The sequence below is a fragment of the Botrytis cinerea genome, chromosome 5, assembly GCF_000143535.2.
Source record: "Botrytis cinerea B05.10 chromosome 5, complete sequence".
Classification (NCBI taxonomy): domain Eukaryota; kingdom Fungi; phylum Ascomycota; class Leotiomycetes; order Helotiales; family Sclerotiniaceae; genus Botrytis; species Botrytis cinerea.
Window position 1 is genome coordinate 981257 of NC_037314.1, and position 15930 is coordinate 997186.

At 42.3% G+C, this 15930-nt stretch overlaps 7 protein-coding genes across 8 annotated transcripts; 6 read left to right on the plus strand and 1 right to left on the minus strand.

Moving 5' to 3' along the window:
- Positions 1-120: 120 nt before the first annotated feature.
- BCIN_05g02690 (hypothetical protein) lies at positions 121-781 on the plus strand. The gene is made up of 2 exons (XM_024692918.1): positions 121-279; positions 385-781. Exons 1-2 carry the CDS (start codon positions 164-166, stop codon positions 740-742), a joined length of 474 nt encoding a protein of 157 aa, XP_024548700.1. The 5' UTR covers positions 121-163; the 3' UTR covers positions 743-781.
- A 2015-nt stretch (positions 782-2796) lies between these two features.
- On the plus strand, positions 2797-4701 carry BCIN_05g02700 (hypothetical protein). The gene is made up of 2 exons (XM_024692919.1): positions 2797-2939; positions 2993-4701. The coding sequence occupies exons 1-2, from the start codon at positions 2844-2846 to the stop codon at positions 4652-4654; spliced, it is 1758 nt and encodes a 585-aa protein (XP_024548701.1). The 5' UTR covers positions 2797-2843; the 3' UTR covers positions 4655-4701.
- A 1052-nt stretch (positions 4702-5753) lies between these two features.
- On the plus strand, positions 5754-7622 carry BCIN_05g02710 (hypothetical protein). Its single transcript, XM_024692920.1, has 3 exons — positions 5754-6430; positions 6490-6980; positions 7039-7622. The coding sequence occupies exons 1-3, from the start codon at positions 5811-5813 to the stop codon at positions 7458-7460; spliced, it is 1533 nt and encodes a 510-aa protein (XP_024548702.1). The 5' UTR covers positions 5754-5810; the 3' UTR covers positions 7461-7622.
- Positions 7623-7821: 199 nt separating this feature from the next.
- Positions 7822-11266, plus strand: BCIN_05g02720 (hypothetical protein). Of its 2 annotated transcripts, none has more exons than XM_024692921.1 (5): positions 7822-8344; positions 8395-8462; positions 8513-9109; positions 9167-10028; positions 10081-11266. In XM_024692921.1, the coding sequence occupies exons 1-5, from the start codon at positions 8071-8073 to the stop codon at positions 10185-10187; spliced, it is 1908 nt and encodes a 635-aa protein (XP_024548703.1). In that variant the 5' UTR covers positions 7822-8070; the 3' UTR covers positions 10188-11266. The 2 variants fall into 2 exon arrangements, with proteins under 2 accessions (XP_024548703.1, XP_024548704.1); XM_024692922.1 differs by having other exon boundaries at positions 9170-10028.
- An 846-nt stretch (positions 11267-12112) lies between these two features.
- BCIN_05g02730 (hypothetical protein) lies at positions 12113-12925 on the minus strand. The gene is made up of 2 exons (XM_024692923.1): positions 12452-12925; positions 12113-12398 (listed from the first exon to the last, which is right to left on the minus strand). The coding sequence occupies exons 1-2, from the start codon at positions 12757-12759 to the stop codon at positions 12179-12181; spliced, it is 528 nt and encodes a 175-aa protein (XP_024548705.1). The 5' UTR covers positions 12760-12925; the 3' UTR covers positions 12113-12178.
- A 422-nt stretch (positions 12926-13347) lies between these two features.
- On the plus strand, positions 13348-14446 carry BCIN_05g02740 (hypothetical protein). Its single transcript, XM_024692924.1, has 3 exons — positions 13348-13524; positions 13574-13805; positions 13886-14446. Exons 1-3 carry the CDS (start codon positions 13480-13482, stop codon positions 14398-14400), a joined length of 792 nt encoding a protein of 263 aa, XP_024548706.1. The 5' UTR covers positions 13348-13479; the 3' UTR covers positions 14401-14446.
- Positions 14447-14930: 484 nt separating this feature from the next.
- Positions 14931-15849, plus strand: BCIN_05g02750 (hypothetical protein). The gene has a single exon (XM_024692925.1). The coding sequence runs from the start codon at positions 15019-15021 to the stop codon at positions 15715-15717; it is 699 nt and encodes a 232-aa protein (XP_024548707.1). The 5' UTR covers positions 14931-15018; the 3' UTR covers positions 15718-15849.
- The last annotated feature ends 81 nt before the right edge of the window (positions 15850-15930 follow it).

Here is a 15930-nt window from a genome sequence, read left to right on the forward strand (position 1 = left end):
TCACACACACTCATTTAACTTTCGAAGATCACAAAGTACCAAGTGCACCACATTCATTTGAAATTCCAGAAGACTACGATTTCATCTTAACGCCTTCTATAACTACATTTTTTTTTCAAAGTCACTTTTTATCTCGCCCAACAGCTTATCATTCCTAGCAAAGATGCAATTTTCTACAGCTTCTGTCATGACTTTAGTCCTTGGCTTAGGACTATCAGTTCATGGATACATACTTCCTCGGGCCCTGAATAAAGCTAACGAGTATCCGGAAGAAAAATGGTAAGAGTTTTATTACTTACATGAAAAAAATACTGAGATTTTCTGATGTCTTTCGATAATCTAGAGCCAGCGAATTCTATAAAGAATAATGCTAACATCTACCAGTCTGGCCAAAAATGGATCTAACAAGCCTACTTGGGCCCACACCCCAAGTCTCTGTGCCTGCGTTTCTCTTGACAAGACAGATGTCTCTGCCTACTTGGTTGCTATGTCTGGACAGCGTATGCTTGCATACTCCAACCAGAACTGCAACCCCGGAATAAACGGCGAAGATGGCCTCGGCGATATTGGTGGGGGCTGTGCCGAATTGGACACACACTTCGCGGAAGGCAGAATTGGGAGTGTGTACTGGTATACACCAGCCATTTGCGAGATTGGAGAGGCAATCCTGGACGGCTTCGAAGCTTTCGTTACTGATGCCACTAAAATGGCGATTGATGGAATCATCGAGGTCCCGAAATAAGGAAACGCGGGATCTAGATAGTCTTAGTGCTAATATTGAATTCGTGTGATTAGTGGATAGTGAATAGTATCGTAGTAGGGAGTGGATGTTTCTCTCGAATGTATTACAACCATTATTTCTGTCATATATGGTCAGGCAACCATTTTATTTTTTCCTTGACCCTAGATTCCTTCACAGATATGTAGTGCTTCTGGAAAATGAATCTCAGATCATATCATAAATTTATGGCTAGCTCAATCCGTCACAAAAGCAAAGTCATGTGTAGAGAAATTGATGAGTGGGCCAGGTTAGATACCGCAATCGCGCATATTTTCTCTTTCAGATTCACTTTTGATGTTATCTGGTTAGATAACTCACCAATCCCAGAGAACTGAATCTTTGATCAGGTCGAAGTCTTATGACTTTACAGCAAGAAATCAATAAGAGAAATGTCAGTATATAATTACCGCAAGGTTAATCTGCCTGGATAAGCGATGCGTGTCTCTTCATCAGACTTCAAATCTTCAACTCGGCGAAAATGTTCTTTAATCTTACTCCTAAAAAGCTTAGTTCCGCCTTGAATCTAATCTCCTGGAAACCCCTGCATCTCGTAAGCGATAATGTAACCTTATCCTAGCCGAATCAGACCAAACGCGGTGAGACCTGCGTTAGTTTATTCTCAATCCACTTTTAATCCGCGACACTCTCATTATCTTCAAACCGAGCGTCGTGCAAGATCTCCGCTGGGGCAGATTCGCTGTTGTGTAAGAAGCACGGGTCGCTTTAAGAACAGGAACTTGAGAGCTGATCTGTTGGCAGAACTTCTCATAACTTGTGTGTAGAATTAGACGCGGCAACGAGGGAAACGGAAGAGATGCCATTTGTGAAGATTATTATTGCCAGTCTGACATATGATCCATCCCTTATGCTCTTGAAATAGAGCAGATTCCGCAGTTATTCCAATATCCTTGCCGTGTTATATATATTAAACGTCATCCCAACTGTTGGATCGGCCTAGCGAGCCCAAATAGGGGCACGGATCCGTATCAAAGATGACTTGAAGATATGGAATTTGTCTTTTCACCATAACAATATGAGCCACATGTTTTTTTTTTTTTTTGGCTATCCCTGCCCCATGTTCTATATTTCCATCTTGATTTTACAATTATTGTTGTATAGTAAAGCCAAATTGTTTAAAGAAAGTGCCGAGGTATTGGCAGATATGATAATGTATCCTACGCATACAGGCGATGTGGTATTTGGGTCAAATACTCAAGAACAAACGGGTTAACCAATTGTTGAGTGTGTGATTTGACCCAGCCATAATGCAATAGAGTGGCAACGAATCATCCTCACAGGTCCATTTTGCAACGACGGAGGAATCGAGGACAATAAATCTTACTTCAATCCAAAGAAGTATCATCTCCGTCTGCTGCGCCATCAATGTGTCCTCATGTCATCAGGTTATACTCTAGTTCTGTTCAAAAGGCATCACGAAAAGATAGAACAGCGATTCCCACTTTCAGATTTCAATAATCATACTAAAAAACGATGCTCTCGCGATTGTGCCAGTGCTGAATCTAACTTACCAAGGTCGGATCTTGCTCCAGAGCATTTTAGTTTCAGAGGCAGACATGTCAGGCGTATTTGAGCACGAGATGAGCTACTTGCAGCCTAAATCATCATATGGACCAAGATACTAGTAAGTAAAGCTTGTTTCATTAGATTATCCTTTATGTGAGGCCTAATTCGATGCGAATCGCTAACGGTTTGACACCTCTACAGCCTCTGGATAATCTCTGCTGCAATTTCAATATATTCAAGCAAATACCTTCTAGTTCATCATTCATACCGCAAGTAAAGCCCTATAACTTTCAGCTATAAAGGCTAACCCTATTTAGATTACCGTACGTTCCATTCCATATAAGTTATGTGATTACAGAATAACGAGATCGTAGCTCTCACGATTACTTTTCGATTCTTTGCCCTATCTCTAGTCGCAGGTATTCTATCATTATACGTGGAACTCAAACCTCCGAGCTTCAATCATAACACCCTGAAGCGATTAACTCTCAGGAACCACCTATGGCGAGAGACAACATGGTTCGAAGGATGGACGAGCATGATTCCCGCCTCGATTGCTACTGCGACTGCAATACCTGTACTTATGCAAGCCATCTTGCATATGCCGAGCTTACCTGTCTTGGTAATGCTGTTCGTGAGTTTGAATCTTCCACCAACCAAGGTTTCGAATTGACCTTGTATTGATAGCCTTTGGCGTGGACCACAGATAGAATAGTTTTATTTGCATCTGGCTCCATGCTGGAATCCTCCAGAGGAAATATTCTCCGTGGAGCGGGAGTAGTCATTTTTACATCAATAATCATTCTTTGGGAAGAATATCGACTCATAGTTCCTGGGATAATCTTTGGAGTAACTGGAATGATATCTTGTGGAATTTCCAAAGCCTTGCTTTCCTTAGCTTGCAGACACATCAAGCTCAACAAGGCCTCCTCAGCCCTGGTGAGCGCCCACCATGGATTTGTTATCCTGACCGCTGTATTTGGTCTTATCATCACAGGATTGTCAAGTTATACCTTCGAACATATTGCTCACTCGAGCCCCGTGATGAGCTATACCTCTGCATTGATTTTCATCAATCTTGGTTCTATGGCCGCAGCCATACTATCAGGAAGTTCGTTGCTTATGTTTTCGCCTACGCTTTTTATTCAAATGTCTTCGGAATCAAATGATATTATATCACATATCCCTAATTTTGTCGCATCTAGCGCCTCGTCTACCTTGATTTTTTTGCTTTCAATGCTATCTAATCCAGTATCTTATGTTTCGCCGGTGCAGTACATAGCATACTACACTGCATTGATTGCTTTGCTTACCCTATCGGGAAAGTCCACCAACACCAGTTCACAGTATCACAGTCTCGGAGAAAGTGAAAGAATGATCCACAGTGGAACGTTCCGGCCAAACTCTCCTGCTGAAGTCTCACAATACACAACCAAAACGACATTTATAAAAAATGTTTCCTTGGGCTTACTATTGCCAATAATCTGGCTACTTACATCGACGGTCAGAACAAGCAATAACACAACACCTGCCGATATCCCTGCACATCTGGATAGAACCTACGTTGCCGAGTCTAGTTTTGATATCGTCGTCAGTATGTATGAGGAAGATCCAGTATCTGTCAAGACCATGCTTGCATCAATCAAGTCCACAACCTTTCTCAAAACAATTCACCCAAGAATAATTATCTACACCAAGAAACCTTTATCCGATCTTACTGCGCTACGAAATTATACAAGTGTAGATATTGTCCAGCAGCTCGAGAATTTGGGACGAGAAGGTGGCACCTACCTGCATCATATTGTCACGAATTGGGATAGTTTGGCCCAGAAAACCATGTTTATTCAAGCACATGCTCATAATATGCGCGAGTTGATACCCCGTGTTGATAATTATCTTGTTGAGAATACGGGAATGCTTAACTTAGGGTTCGCTGGCGTATTATGTGACTGCCAAGACTGCAGTGATCGATGGGGCTGGAAAGATCAATGGGAAATGGTGCCATCTTTATATAAAAGACTGCATCATAATGAGACGTGTGAGGAGCCAGTTCTGCTGTCTTACAAGGGACAGTTTGTAGCTTCCGCAAATCGGATTAGAGGAATTCCACTCGGCATCTATGAGGAATTGCTTGGTGCCATAACGTCGAAGACTGGTTGGAGCCACAATGAAAGCATAATTGGTAATAACTTGGACAGGCCGGATGCACCGTATTTCGGGTATACTGTCGAGAGACTTTGGAATCTGCTTTTGCAATGCTCAAACTTACGGATTGCAACTATGTGTCCAAGTTTACTAAGCCAACGGAGGAGATTCGGTAGGATAGATGATTGTCAATGCTTAGATTGAAACAATGTATTCGTAGTCTCGGAACAGCTTGAGCTTTAGGGGTTTTCATGTTGTACTTTTAGGATGCCTAGTCCTCGTGATTAATAATTCTCTTACTTCTATGACCATGGCTATTATGACGTTTCGCTACTGTAATAGTAAAGGCACACTATGATTTGCAATTCTACAAACTCTATGAAAACCCACACCGGATGAGGCGAATGATTGCGCTTCAGTCTTGAAATGGTGATAGTGCTACTGCGGTGAGGTCTGTATGCGATAAAGACCAGCCTGGAACATACATAAGATTGTCAGTGACTGGTATTGAAGAAGTCCGTAATACTGAAATGCTTGAATAAGCCCACCTTGCGGCCCGAGGTTATCCCTGTAGCGGGTAAGGTAGCATCGCAATATCAACTGCATTTAGCTAACATGCAGATGACACATTTTTTGGTATACCTCCATATTACATTTTCTATGCTAATAATTAAGGAAGAGGGGCAATGATGCACTTGTGCCTTCTGATTGCATAGCTGAAAAAATCAATTTGCATGAATCCATTGTATCCCATTTGCTGGACGCAGATAAATTGGTGCCCGTCAGCAGTTTTTTATAGGGAATATATGCCGGGCCTGACGGACCACACAGAACATCATAGCCCAGGCTTGTAACTGCCGATTTTCCAAAGGAACCTATCTCTTAGTGGTAGATCGCACCTGTTGATATTTTTGCCACACTGATCTGCGTTGAAATTCAGGTGCCTCAAGCGTGCATACTATGCTTGCCATATATTTCCGACCGCCCTGAAAGAAGTATATTAGTTGGTCGCACGGATGGTTACTTCCCGTTTGAAATATATAGACCACTGGGAAGATTGATCTTTGACTCCGGTATTGACTCATCCAATGTTCTGATTTGTTACCAGTATGATGGTAAATTATCCATTCGCTCCGCTTTATAAAGTGGCCATCCGCACATCGACCAATCCGCCGCTCGTGTCCGTAAGCAGATGCTATATAGATTGTGCACGTAAGAGGCGGGATTATCAACCCCTCCATCCGAGGCACCAACAAATGGAGCACACAAAGTTCCGCAGAAGTGATGTTATAGTTCTTCTCAAGGACATTTTTGTGGCTACATTTCTGAATACTTGCAAATCGTTTCTCTCATTCAGATCATGGCGATTTCATCTTTTGCGCTGCCTTTGTCAGCCATCGTACTTCCATCGATCTACTGGTTCTGGAAGAAAGTACTTCTTTGGTCCGCCAGAAATGAAGCTGGATGCTCTTCCCCAGTCAAGTACAATCATGTTGATCCATTTTTTGGATTTGACCTCCTCGCGAGGAAATTAAAATACACGAAAGCTGAGAATTTGCTGGCGTTGGACGATGAATTGTTCGCCAAGTATGGAAAAACATTGCATACAATATTTTTTGGTAGAAATCACTGGATGACTATGGATCCTTTGATGATACAAACTGTCGCCGCTACTCAAGCCGATAAGTTCGGAAGCGCACCTTCGAATCGTAAGCCAGCTGGGCCGTTGCTAGGTGATGGCGCCTTCACCACCGATGGGCATATATGGAAAAGGTCACGAGAACTTCTCCAACCCGTCTTCAGTCGGTCTCAAGTTTCTCAATTATCAGGGTTGGAATCTCATCTGCAACGCTTCGTCGAACGTATTCCTCGTGATGGTTCTACGATCGATATCCAACCTCTCGCCCAGGGGCTTTTCTTAGATAGTTCCATGGAGTTCATCTTCGGCAAATCGTCTGGTTCCCTCTCACCTTCCGAACAGTAGGTATACTTCTTTCAGTCAACTGATCTCGTTGGAAACACGCTTACAAAATACGTAGAACTGCGGAAGCCAAACAATTCTCAGAAGACTTTGACGAGGGTCTTCGAGGAATGCGAAACAACTACATGACAGACAAATTTTCATGGCTTGTCGGTCCCGACAAGAAGTGGCTTGTTCAATGCGCCAAGATCCATGCTACCTTGGAAGGTTATATCGACGAAGAGATCAAGCTCCAAAAGCAGTCAAAACCTCCAGGTACATCGTCCGAAACTACCGATGGCTCGTCAGGGTATCAGCATATTCTTCTCAAAGAGCTTGTTAAAAAGTATCCGGACGACAAGACTCTCATTCGAAATGAACTAATGAATGTTTTCTTTGCCGCGAGAGATTCAGTGGGAACGGTAACTTCTAGCATGCTTTTTCTTCTTGCTAGAAGTCCTGAGAGTTGGGAGAAATTGAGAAAAGAAGTTGCTGCTATCGTACCCAAGCAAGAATTGACTTTTGAGTTTCTCAAATCTTTGAAATATGTGCAAGCTGTGATTGACGAAAGTAAGTTGATTTGATGTTCCAAAATACATATTGGGGTACTTAGCTAACACATGCATAGCACTCCGACTGATTCATCCTGTCGATCGAGCGTGGAGGACATGTTTATCCACTTGTATCCTCCCACGTGGTGGTGGGAAGTCGGGGAACGACCCTATTCTACTACAGCCAGGCGACCAAATCGAGCTAATATATGGCTGTATGCATAAAGACAAAGACATCTGGGGCGAAGATGCATCCGAATTCAACCCAGACAGAATGGTTCGACTTAAGCACAGTTGGAAATTTATTCCATTCTCTGGAGGGCGTCGCACATGCCCAGCCCAGCAAAACGCATACACCGATATGGCGTACTTCTTAGTCAGGATGGTACAAGAGTTCAAGACTATCCATAACCGGGATGATTGCATAGAGTATGTCGAGGAATATGTTATGACTAAATCCAGTCGAAATGGAGTCAAAGTTGCATTCTCTGTCAACTAATGAGCCTTTGCCATCGGTAACCTGTAATAACCTGTACCCACATGGCGGTGCCTGGCTGTATGTGCATTATAATTGACGCCGTGATCAATCAGGCACAGCTTGAAAACAAATATCAGCAACGCTATTGACGCTGTCTTGAGAACTACAATGTGACTGTTTGCAATCGTTTATTGGTGCGACTACTGATGAACCATGCTTATTAAGCTGACTTGACACTCGCCACGTGACTGTCACATCCTCCATTTTGGAAATTCAGGGTCGCTGATACGCTAGAGAAGCGCGTTGTTCTAAGCACCGACCTCCCGTGATCCCTGATTACCTAATTGCCACCAACATGGCATGGGATCACCAGAGGGGCCGAGGAAAGCCAAAGATATAAAAATAATACTCGGTAGGCACTGGCTGAATCCATCAGGAACCCCCACAGTTTGAATTGAACCCCTAATTAGGATTAGAATTCATGTTATGAATTGTTGATATATTCTCAGTCTCTCTTTATTCTCTTGTATAAATTCCAACTTCTCTTCACTCACTCATCGAGCCCTCACGCCTTTTCTATACCCTGTTCTTTGCCGCTGCAGAACTCTCGATTCTATGATATGATCGAGCAATGAGTATTTTCTCATATGTGCGGAGCATTTATGCTCTAGATACCATCGATACACGCTTCACGAGTTCTTCTTCAACTCCATACGAAATTGATCCTGCTGCTGCAAAGTCGAAACGAGATGACTCCAAACCTGGCGAAGGGGTACGAACAGACAGTAATGGCAGACCAGTGGCCCAGCCTTCGAGATGGAATACCACAGAGTTTTATTTCTATTACTTCATCTTTTTAACGGTTGTGCCATACATGTTTTGGATCGCCTACGATGTGTCTAGACGTTAGTATATGTATTCTTTCTATGGCAAAGATAATCTAACCGGTGTCCAGCTTCCGATCCTAATTACCATAAATACCAGCACCTTCTTTCTGATGGATGGATTCCTGGGCGCAAGATTGTATGGGTTATCTGAGAAAGATGGCTATGGCAAATGCTAATTCAATGTAGGATATTTCGGATGCACAATATTATAACTTTCGAACCAATGTACCATATCTTGCGATTCTCGTCGTTTTTCATCCTATCCTTCGACGAATCTATGAATTTCTCAGACCCATCTCTGCTCGAGTAGGATCTCCGAAACTAAACGGCAATAATACATATATATCTGTGGCAGAAGGCAATGCGAGACTTCAACAACGGACCGGGTTCGACTTCATTTTTGCTTTCATATACCTCCTGGCTTTGCATGGATTTTCTGCATTCAAAGTCATTGTGATAGTCTACACAAACTACTGTCTGGCGACTCGACTTCCTCGAAAGTTTGTGCCTATAGCAACCTGGGTTTTCAATATCGGTATATTGTTTGCAAACGAGCTCTCAGATGGGTACAGATTTACATCAATGGCACAATATGTGTCTCCCAAGAATGGGGCCGGTTTCCAAGAAGGGGCTATGTTGCATAGCTGGGCAGAGTGGATGGATAGTTATTCGGGCATTATTCCACGATGGGAGATTCTGTTTAACCTTACTGTCTTGAGACTGATCAGTTTTAATTTGGATTATTACTGGAGTTTAGAGAAAGGAGCTGGAAGTGCATTAGAGGTAGGTCATCATCAAAGCGCTGTCCGTATGCTCTCCTCTAATACTAATGCGCAAAAGAAGAAGCAGCTTAACCCTGCCAATCTTTCTGAAAGAGATCGCGTTTCAATGCCTGCACCAGACAAGGACTACAATTATCGAAACTACTTCGCATATGCGATTTATGCCCCTTTATATTTAGCAGGACCAATTTTCACATTTAATGATTACATTTCTCAGTCGAAATATCGCCCGGCTAGCATAGACAGTAAACGAACCTTCAAGTATGGTATTCGTTTCCTGCTTTGTTTGTTGGCAATCGAACTTCTCCTACATTTCGACTACTGCGTGGCTATCTCCAAAGGCAATCCCAACTGGTCTGATTATACCCCGGCTCAACTGAGTTTACTCTCATACTTCAATCTCCATGTACTATGGTTGAAGCTTCTCTTACCCTGGCGATTCTTCAGACTTTGGTCTCTCATTGATGGGATTGACCCCCCGGAAAATATGCTTCGCTGTCTTTCCGATAACCCATCCACAGTTCAATTCTGGCGAAGCTGGCATCGCAGCTATAACCGCTGGATCATCCGCTACATTTACATTCCTATGGGAGGTTCATCGTCAAGAAATTGGCAAGCTCAAGTCCGATCAATTGTTAATTATCTCGTGGTTTTCACATTTGTAGCCTTGTGGCACGATATAAGTCTTAACCTGTTGGTGTGGGGTTGGCTAATAGTTTTCTTCATGTTGCCGGAAGTTATTGCTGGCATGCTCTTCCCAAGAAAGAAGTGGCTCAATGATCTTACATATTACAGAGTAATTTGCGGCATTGGTGCAGTGGCGAATCTGATGTTCATGATGATAGCAAACTTAGTTGGGTTTGCTGTTGGCGTTGATGGGTTGAAGAGCATTATTTCTGGCATTTTTAGGGACTTTTCAGGTACGTTCTATTCAATTTTTGAAAAGGGGCATTCAACTAATCCAAACAATAGGAATCGTTTTCCTGATTACGGCCTGGGGAGCACTCTTCGTTGGGTGTCAGGTTATGTTTGAAGTGAGGGAGAGTGAACACAGAAAAGGAATTTTCCTAAGATGTTAGAATTATCATTGAGACCAATATTAAGATTTGCAGTTTTTTTCATACTTGAGCTTCTTCTATATTCTTGATCAGTTGATTCTTTGATTTGTTGAGAGGTGACTCGCTTAGTTCAAAACTATTCCCTCTAAAATTCAATCTTTACCAGGCGGTGAATGATCTTATATCCCGCAGAAGCATTGCACTTTCTCAAGTCGACATTTGATCTGACTCTCCTCTTCTGCATCTCATCCCAATGTCAATAGTCACTGGCACTTCCAACAATCGATATCGTTTTCCCACGCATAATCCGACAGGAGAACCTTCCCAGCTCAATCCATTAACTCGATGGAGTTTTGGTGTCACAAAAGGTGTGACATATTCATCAAGTAATATATCCGTGGATTTGAGTTGGATAGCGGGAAACTGAGGAATAAATGTGGTTTGGGAATGGGTCTTGGGGTAAGTCCGTGGAGTGAGGGTTTCTTAGGAGGGTAGCGAATCGATGGGCTCTGGAATTTAAGGAGAGTTTGGATGCGTTTCTTGTAATCAAAAGTTCCAATAATCTTTCGATCGTAAAGCTTCATCGAGTTGAAGCGGGGTCGGAAGACTTGGGATGGAATGTTTGGGGCGCATTGCCAGAGATGATTCAGACTTCTGTGTGCAGTCTTTTCTATGTGATCTTCTTCCAGTTCAATTGTTTATTATTTTTCTTTCCTTATTTATGCTCGTATATCTGTGGTATCTATTTTCTATGATACATTCATTAACCGCATTCTAACAGTAGGGCTCGTTTTTCTTGTCACGCGAAGTCAAGAAAGACGATTTTCTTATTTGTAGCAACAAATAGATCATAGAAAGTTGGAATTCTTTTGCACGATTTTTAATTATAGACGCTTCAAGTGGCATAAATCAATTCTATTTGTCAATTTATACGGAACGTAGTATAGAATCCCAGTGAGCAGGTCTGCCTTGCCCGAAAAGGTAAGGGCTCGTTCGGATCGTTTTCCTATATATTTGATAGATATTTCAAATGGCAAGGATATTGGGATATTGAAGCTAATACATATTGGGGTGTATTTGAATATATTTTAGTGAAGCTAATATATTAGAAGTAGTATTATGAACGTGAAGACAGTGAGGGAGACATCGATTTTTTTTTTTTTTTTTTTTCTTTTTTTTTTTTAATATATATTAGTCTACAGCACCTAAAGGGTTGTTGTTGACTACTGTATAGGAAAAGTTGAAGCATTTGCTATTTCAAATATATTATACTCAATATTTTATTAGGTCCAATACTGCGTCCAGTCCAAAAGCTTTGGGTTTCACATTAGATTTAATATATAGTAACTTCAATATCGCGTTCGGTAAACGCAATATTAGGTCTAGTGTCGAAAAAAATCGACCCTAACAAGACCTAAGTGGGAGTGAAGTGTTAGATAGTAAGCTCACATCAAAGGATTTTCGATAGGCCGAAGCTAAGGAAGCTTTTATACCCTCGAGGGTTTTTAGCAAGTGGGTAACCTTGCCTCACTGCTTTTCCATCACCCTCTGCCATAGCATCACTTCAATATATAGAATATGGATATCATCTTTTGTATTGCCACGGCCATTTGTAAGCTTACGGTTACTTTTGGATAAGCATTCAAAATTTTGAGATGGTTGTAAATGCAATGTCTCGATTGTATCTATCTAGATTCGAGTCCATGTGAGAGAGTCAATAGAATTTGCCGTGCATTCCATTATAGCCTTCTTCATTAAGTTATGGAAGATAAAGCAAACTCTATATCCTAGAATCATGAAATTTATATGTGTATCCAGAGATTTGCATCGCTCGCTCCGGATAAGTAACATCATACTATTCACTGCCCTTGAGATAGCTAATGACCCAAGCAATCGCCCTCGGCAGGGCCATCCATCTTTTTACCAGAAACATTACATGCTCCCGGTGGGGCAAAGATATTGCCTCTCGGGGTAGCAAAACCATGACCGCACCGATTAGACCAGTAAACCTCCTACATGATGGTCAGTTTATTCTCATTCCCCAGATTATATGTCCCGGGTCTTATATTCGTGAACCAAGCATAATTATCAGCATTTGCAATCACCAACGGTGAAGTTTTCGTAGTCGAGCGCAGCTGTCTTGTATACCAAGGGCCGTACTGATAATTACCCACTACGTTTCCCTTTTGTTTGAAAGGCATGATTGCCGCTTGGCTGACTTTGTTGACATGGCTTAAAATAATCAGCTTTCGCTTCACGTTACCGGGGAAAGAAGTATGTCTTACGTTAGCTCGTGGAGAAGTACATAGCCACCGAGACTAAGCATTTTATACAATACAAATAGATCTATTGTGCCGCAATTTATATCGTCGAGCTTTGGGTATGCATAAGCATTCAGGGCAGTGATATCGCAGAAGTGTATTCGTGTTTGTGGCTCATCGATCGGATTGTTGGTATATGCAAGAGGTCTCTTGTTTGAGTTCAATCCGCTGCATTGTTTTATCATGGTCGGAAGATAGTCTTCTGGATCAATATCGATAGTAGATAATATATCAGCGCCTGTTGAGGGGTCATTGGTGACTGATGCAACCATATTTTGGAATACTGCTTTGACGGAGTCTTAATGTTCGGGCAGAAAGTACTTGTCAAAAATAGCATTGTATGTAGCCGTATCGCTGTTGAGGACCTGGTTGACAACTTTTACCATATCTTTGAACGCTTGTGTGAGTGCGTCCTTTTTCGTGTTGCTTGGACTATCCGTTGGCCAATTCAAAAAGACAGGTAATTGACGACGAAAGATGTGAGCTGGGCTGTCTGATTGTTCGCTGATGTTGCTGCCGCCGCTTGTTGGCATACCATGAGTAATCTGGCTAAGAGATACAACAAAAATAACACCAGTCCAACTAGGAAGAACCATGACGATTTGAATGCAATGAGTGTCAGTGAAAAATAAGCTTTGTTCACTGAGTCTTTTAGACACGCACACTGTCTTCTAGGCTATACGAATATAGTCTCTATCTTGTCTTTTTGCGCCTTTTAGAATTATACTAACTTGTCATCGGCATACATCGCTAAATATTACCACCGCAGCCATGCGTTCACTAAAACTTTGGCTTTTGTACTCTATCTCTTTGGCGTCTATGGCGAAGACTTTTTGTCCGTAATATTGACCACATCTATCGTTGTCCGGGATGTAATTTCTGTTTTGCCTGGTTGCAACGGAGCGTCAACCGACGGATCACCACCATTCTGTATTGTCAGCTTCTATCCAACGACTGTCGCTAGTGCGGCTACGCCAGCACCTTCATGTTCAATGCAGAAACAAGATTCTGATGCGGGTATCACATCCGCCTATTGCGTATGCAATGGGAGCAAAACATTACCTCTGTTATTAGCGTCCTCGATAGCTGTGGCAACGCAAAGTTGTGCTTACAGCTATTCCAGATAGTCAAATCACACCCACGATATCTCTTGGCCCAGTCGTCACCGATATTCGGTCATGTCAGATATGTACTCCTGTGGAAAAGAACGAGGATTCCTGCACAACTATATCAGGTCGTTGTCCTGAATCTGCCACTGCTACTGTCCAAGTAGGCAGCTCTCCAGTTCACGTTGGGACTTTGACCGGCACCGCGCTCTGTATAAATCAATTTCTAGTGCACTGAACAAACTATGTCCAAGTGTTACACAAACTTCTAGATTTACGGGATGTTCTACAGATAGCATCACAATCAAGGATATTGATTATATTAATGACGAAGCCTTGGCTCAAGGCGAGCTCAGCGCCAGAGTCGAAGCAAGTCAATACACCGCCACATATTTACGCGACGCAATGATTAATTCTGCCGCTCTAATGGCCAATACTTCTGCGACAGGGAACAATTGTTACAATGCAACATATTACGCCGAAGAATTACGCAAACGTGCCATTTGGACTCCAAGGGGAATTCGTGCCTGGTTTTCCCCAAGCGTTGACGATATCGAGCTTTCCAAACGAGATCATCCAAATAGAGTCGAAGAGCGTATAAGTGTATGCAATGCTGCTCAGTTCGCTGGTGCTCAATACTTTGGGCAATTTTGGCGAACGGCTCCGCTGCCCGGAGCAATTGCTTATATTGATGCGAATTGGGAGTTTACTACCGGGCCTGGGGGAGACTTCATTTGTGAATTTTTACAAGATCTTACAGATGCTCTTATTGCCATTGAACCAGAATTTGCACCGGGGAAGATTTAGCTGGGAGAGGAGCTTTATGCTGTTTGTGAAGCAGCAATAACTCACATGTGGTTGATGGATATATTGGTCATCTGCTTGATACAAGGATTTGATAGTTCCGAGTCGTTATTATATGCTTATGATAAAACCATAGACGAACATGCATCATGACTTCTGAAAGTGATCTAGATTCTGTTTGCTAGCCTTGAGAATCCGTGGCAATGAAGCTGAAATTAAACCTTTCGTCATATAGATGAGTGTCAAGACCAATAACAAGAATAGAGTGAACCTCTTAGACATCATCACCAATGAAAATCGAAATAAATAAGAAACAAGATATTATTGAGTTTTGGTGAAGATGTAGCTTCCTGATCGCCTAATTGATTAAACGACGGTGATCCTTCATGGTTCTTCAGCCACACTAGCAGTCAATAAGAGCCTAACCGAAGGGGCCAATTATCGTCTCACGTCAGTATCATTGTTTGATTGCGCTACCTGACGTATTTATAGCACTTGGCTTATGTATATTTGTCTAACCCCGTGCATTTAAAGCATACTTCGTCTACTGACTCAATTATTCTTTTGACTGTTTGTTTCGGTTTCCACTCAATCAACTTCGTTACATTTTTCATCGAGAAAATGAACAATCATCCTCCATCGATTCAACGGCCAGCGATGGCTTGGCGTGATAAATTTCGTACAGAGCCCAAACTCATAGTCACAGCATCAGTCTTGCCGCCTTCATTTTCACTCACAAAATCCCGTGAACTTCCCGTCATCATCAATCTTACACTTATTCTCATAGATTCCACAAAACCCATTACAGTCAATATCAACGATAGTTTCCTAGCACCCGACAAAGCAAATTCTGTCAACAGCCCCTACAGTCTTACTCATAAAGACACAGGAAAACAACCATTCGAAATCTACACGAACATCGATTTGGCTACCACCAAAATCACTATCAATCCCGATACCGACATGTTGACTATATATCCCGGGAAACCTTTCACCACCCAGGTATGCATTGGGCTCGATATATTCTTTACTGGAGAGACTGGTGCTGGTACCAGCGCGGATCCATGTCTTTGTGCGACACCATTATCTTGCTTGAAAGTGGGAGAAACTTATGAAGTGGGATTATCTTCCGAAACTAGTGGTAGGCCAGAGTTTATGTGGTGGGCTCCAGGAGATTGCGAGAGTACTGTGAAAGAGCGGGTGTCGTGGTGGAATAGGTTGTTGGGAAACAATTCATTTGTGGATGAAATGATGTTTATTTTAGATCCGACGGTGAAAGTGGAGTGGGCGAAACGAGCCGAGATTAAGATTGAAGAATAGTGATGGAAAAGGAGATTGACGGAGAGCTAGATGGTTTGTATTTGAAAGATTATACTTCTTCCTGTTATTCTGGATTCTGGTATTGCTGAACTTGCTAAGTTCAGCCAATGGGAACTCTGACGATGTAACTCAGTTTGAAGTTAAAGTATACCTCTGAAATTTTCCCCTTTGGAAAGTACAACAGGAAAACTATGAAACAGGATATAGCATGGA

Excerpts from the sequence above, each read along its gene's own strand:
- BCIN_05g02690 (XM_024692918.1), top strand. The coding sequence starts at position 164 with ATGCAATTTTCTACAGCTTCTGTCATGACTTTAGTCCTTGGCTTAGGA. Across the intron at positions 280-384 it reads GAGTATCCGGAAGAAAAATG|TCTGGCCAAAAATGGATCTA; the intron begins GTAAGAGTTTTA and ends AACATCTACCAG.
- BCIN_05g02700 (XM_024692919.1), top strand. The coding sequence starts at position 2,844 with ATGATTCCCGCCTCGATTGCTACTGCGACTGCAATACCTGTACTTATG. Across the intron at positions 2,940-2,992 it reads CTGTCTTGGTAATGCTGTTC|CCTTTGGCGTGGACCACAGA; the intron begins GTGAGTTTGAAT and ends TTGTATTGATAG.
- BCIN_05g02710 (XM_024692920.1), top strand. The coding sequence starts at position 5,811 with ATGGCGATTTCATCTTTTGCGCTGCCTTTGTCAGCCATCGTACTTCCA. Across the intron at positions 6,431-6,489 it reads TCCCTCTCACCTTCCGAACA|AACTGCGGAAGCCAAACAAT; the intron begins GTAGGTATACTT and ends CAAAATACGTAG. Across the intron at positions 6,981-7,038 it reads GCAAGCTGTGATTGACGAAA|CACTCCGACTGATTCATCCT; the intron begins GTAAGTTGATTT and ends ACACATGCATAG.
- BCIN_05g02720 (XM_024692921.1), top strand. The coding sequence starts at position 8,071 with ATGAGTATTTTCTCATATGTGCGGAGCATTTATGCTCTAGATACCATC. Across the intron at positions 8,463-8,512 it reads GGATTCCTGGGCGCAAGATT|GATATTTCGGATGCACAATA; the intron begins GTATGGGTTATC and ends AATTCAATGTAG. Across the intron at positions 9,110-9,166 it reads GAGCTGGAAGTGCATTAGAG|AAGAAGCAGCTTAACCCTGC; the intron begins GTAGGTCATCAT and ends AATGCGCAAAAG.
- BCIN_05g02730 (XM_024692923.1), bottom strand. The coding sequence starts at position 12,759 with ATGGTTGCATCAGTCACCAATGACCCCTCAACAGGCGCTGATATATTA. Across the intron at positions 12,399-12,451 it reads GTACTTCTCCACGAGCTAAC|CCATGTCAACAAAGTCAGCC; the intron begins GTAAGACATACT and ends GATTATTTTAAG.
- BCIN_05g02740 (XM_024692924.1), top strand. The coding sequence starts at position 13,480 with ATGCAGAAACAAGATTCTGATGCGGGTATCACATCCGCCTATTGC. Across the intron at positions 13,525-13,573 it reads GTATCACATCCGCCTATTGC|CTGTGGCAACGCAAAGTTGT; the intron begins GTATGCAATGGG and ends CGTCCTCGATAG. Across the intron at positions 13,806-13,885 it reads TTTGACCGGCACCGCGCTCT|ATAGCATCACAATCAAGGAT; the intron begins GTATAAATCAAT and ends GATGTTCTACAG.
- BCIN_05g02750 (XM_024692925.1), top strand. The coding sequence starts at position 15,019 with ATGAACAATCATCCTCCATCGATTCAACGGCCAGCGATGGCTTGGCGT.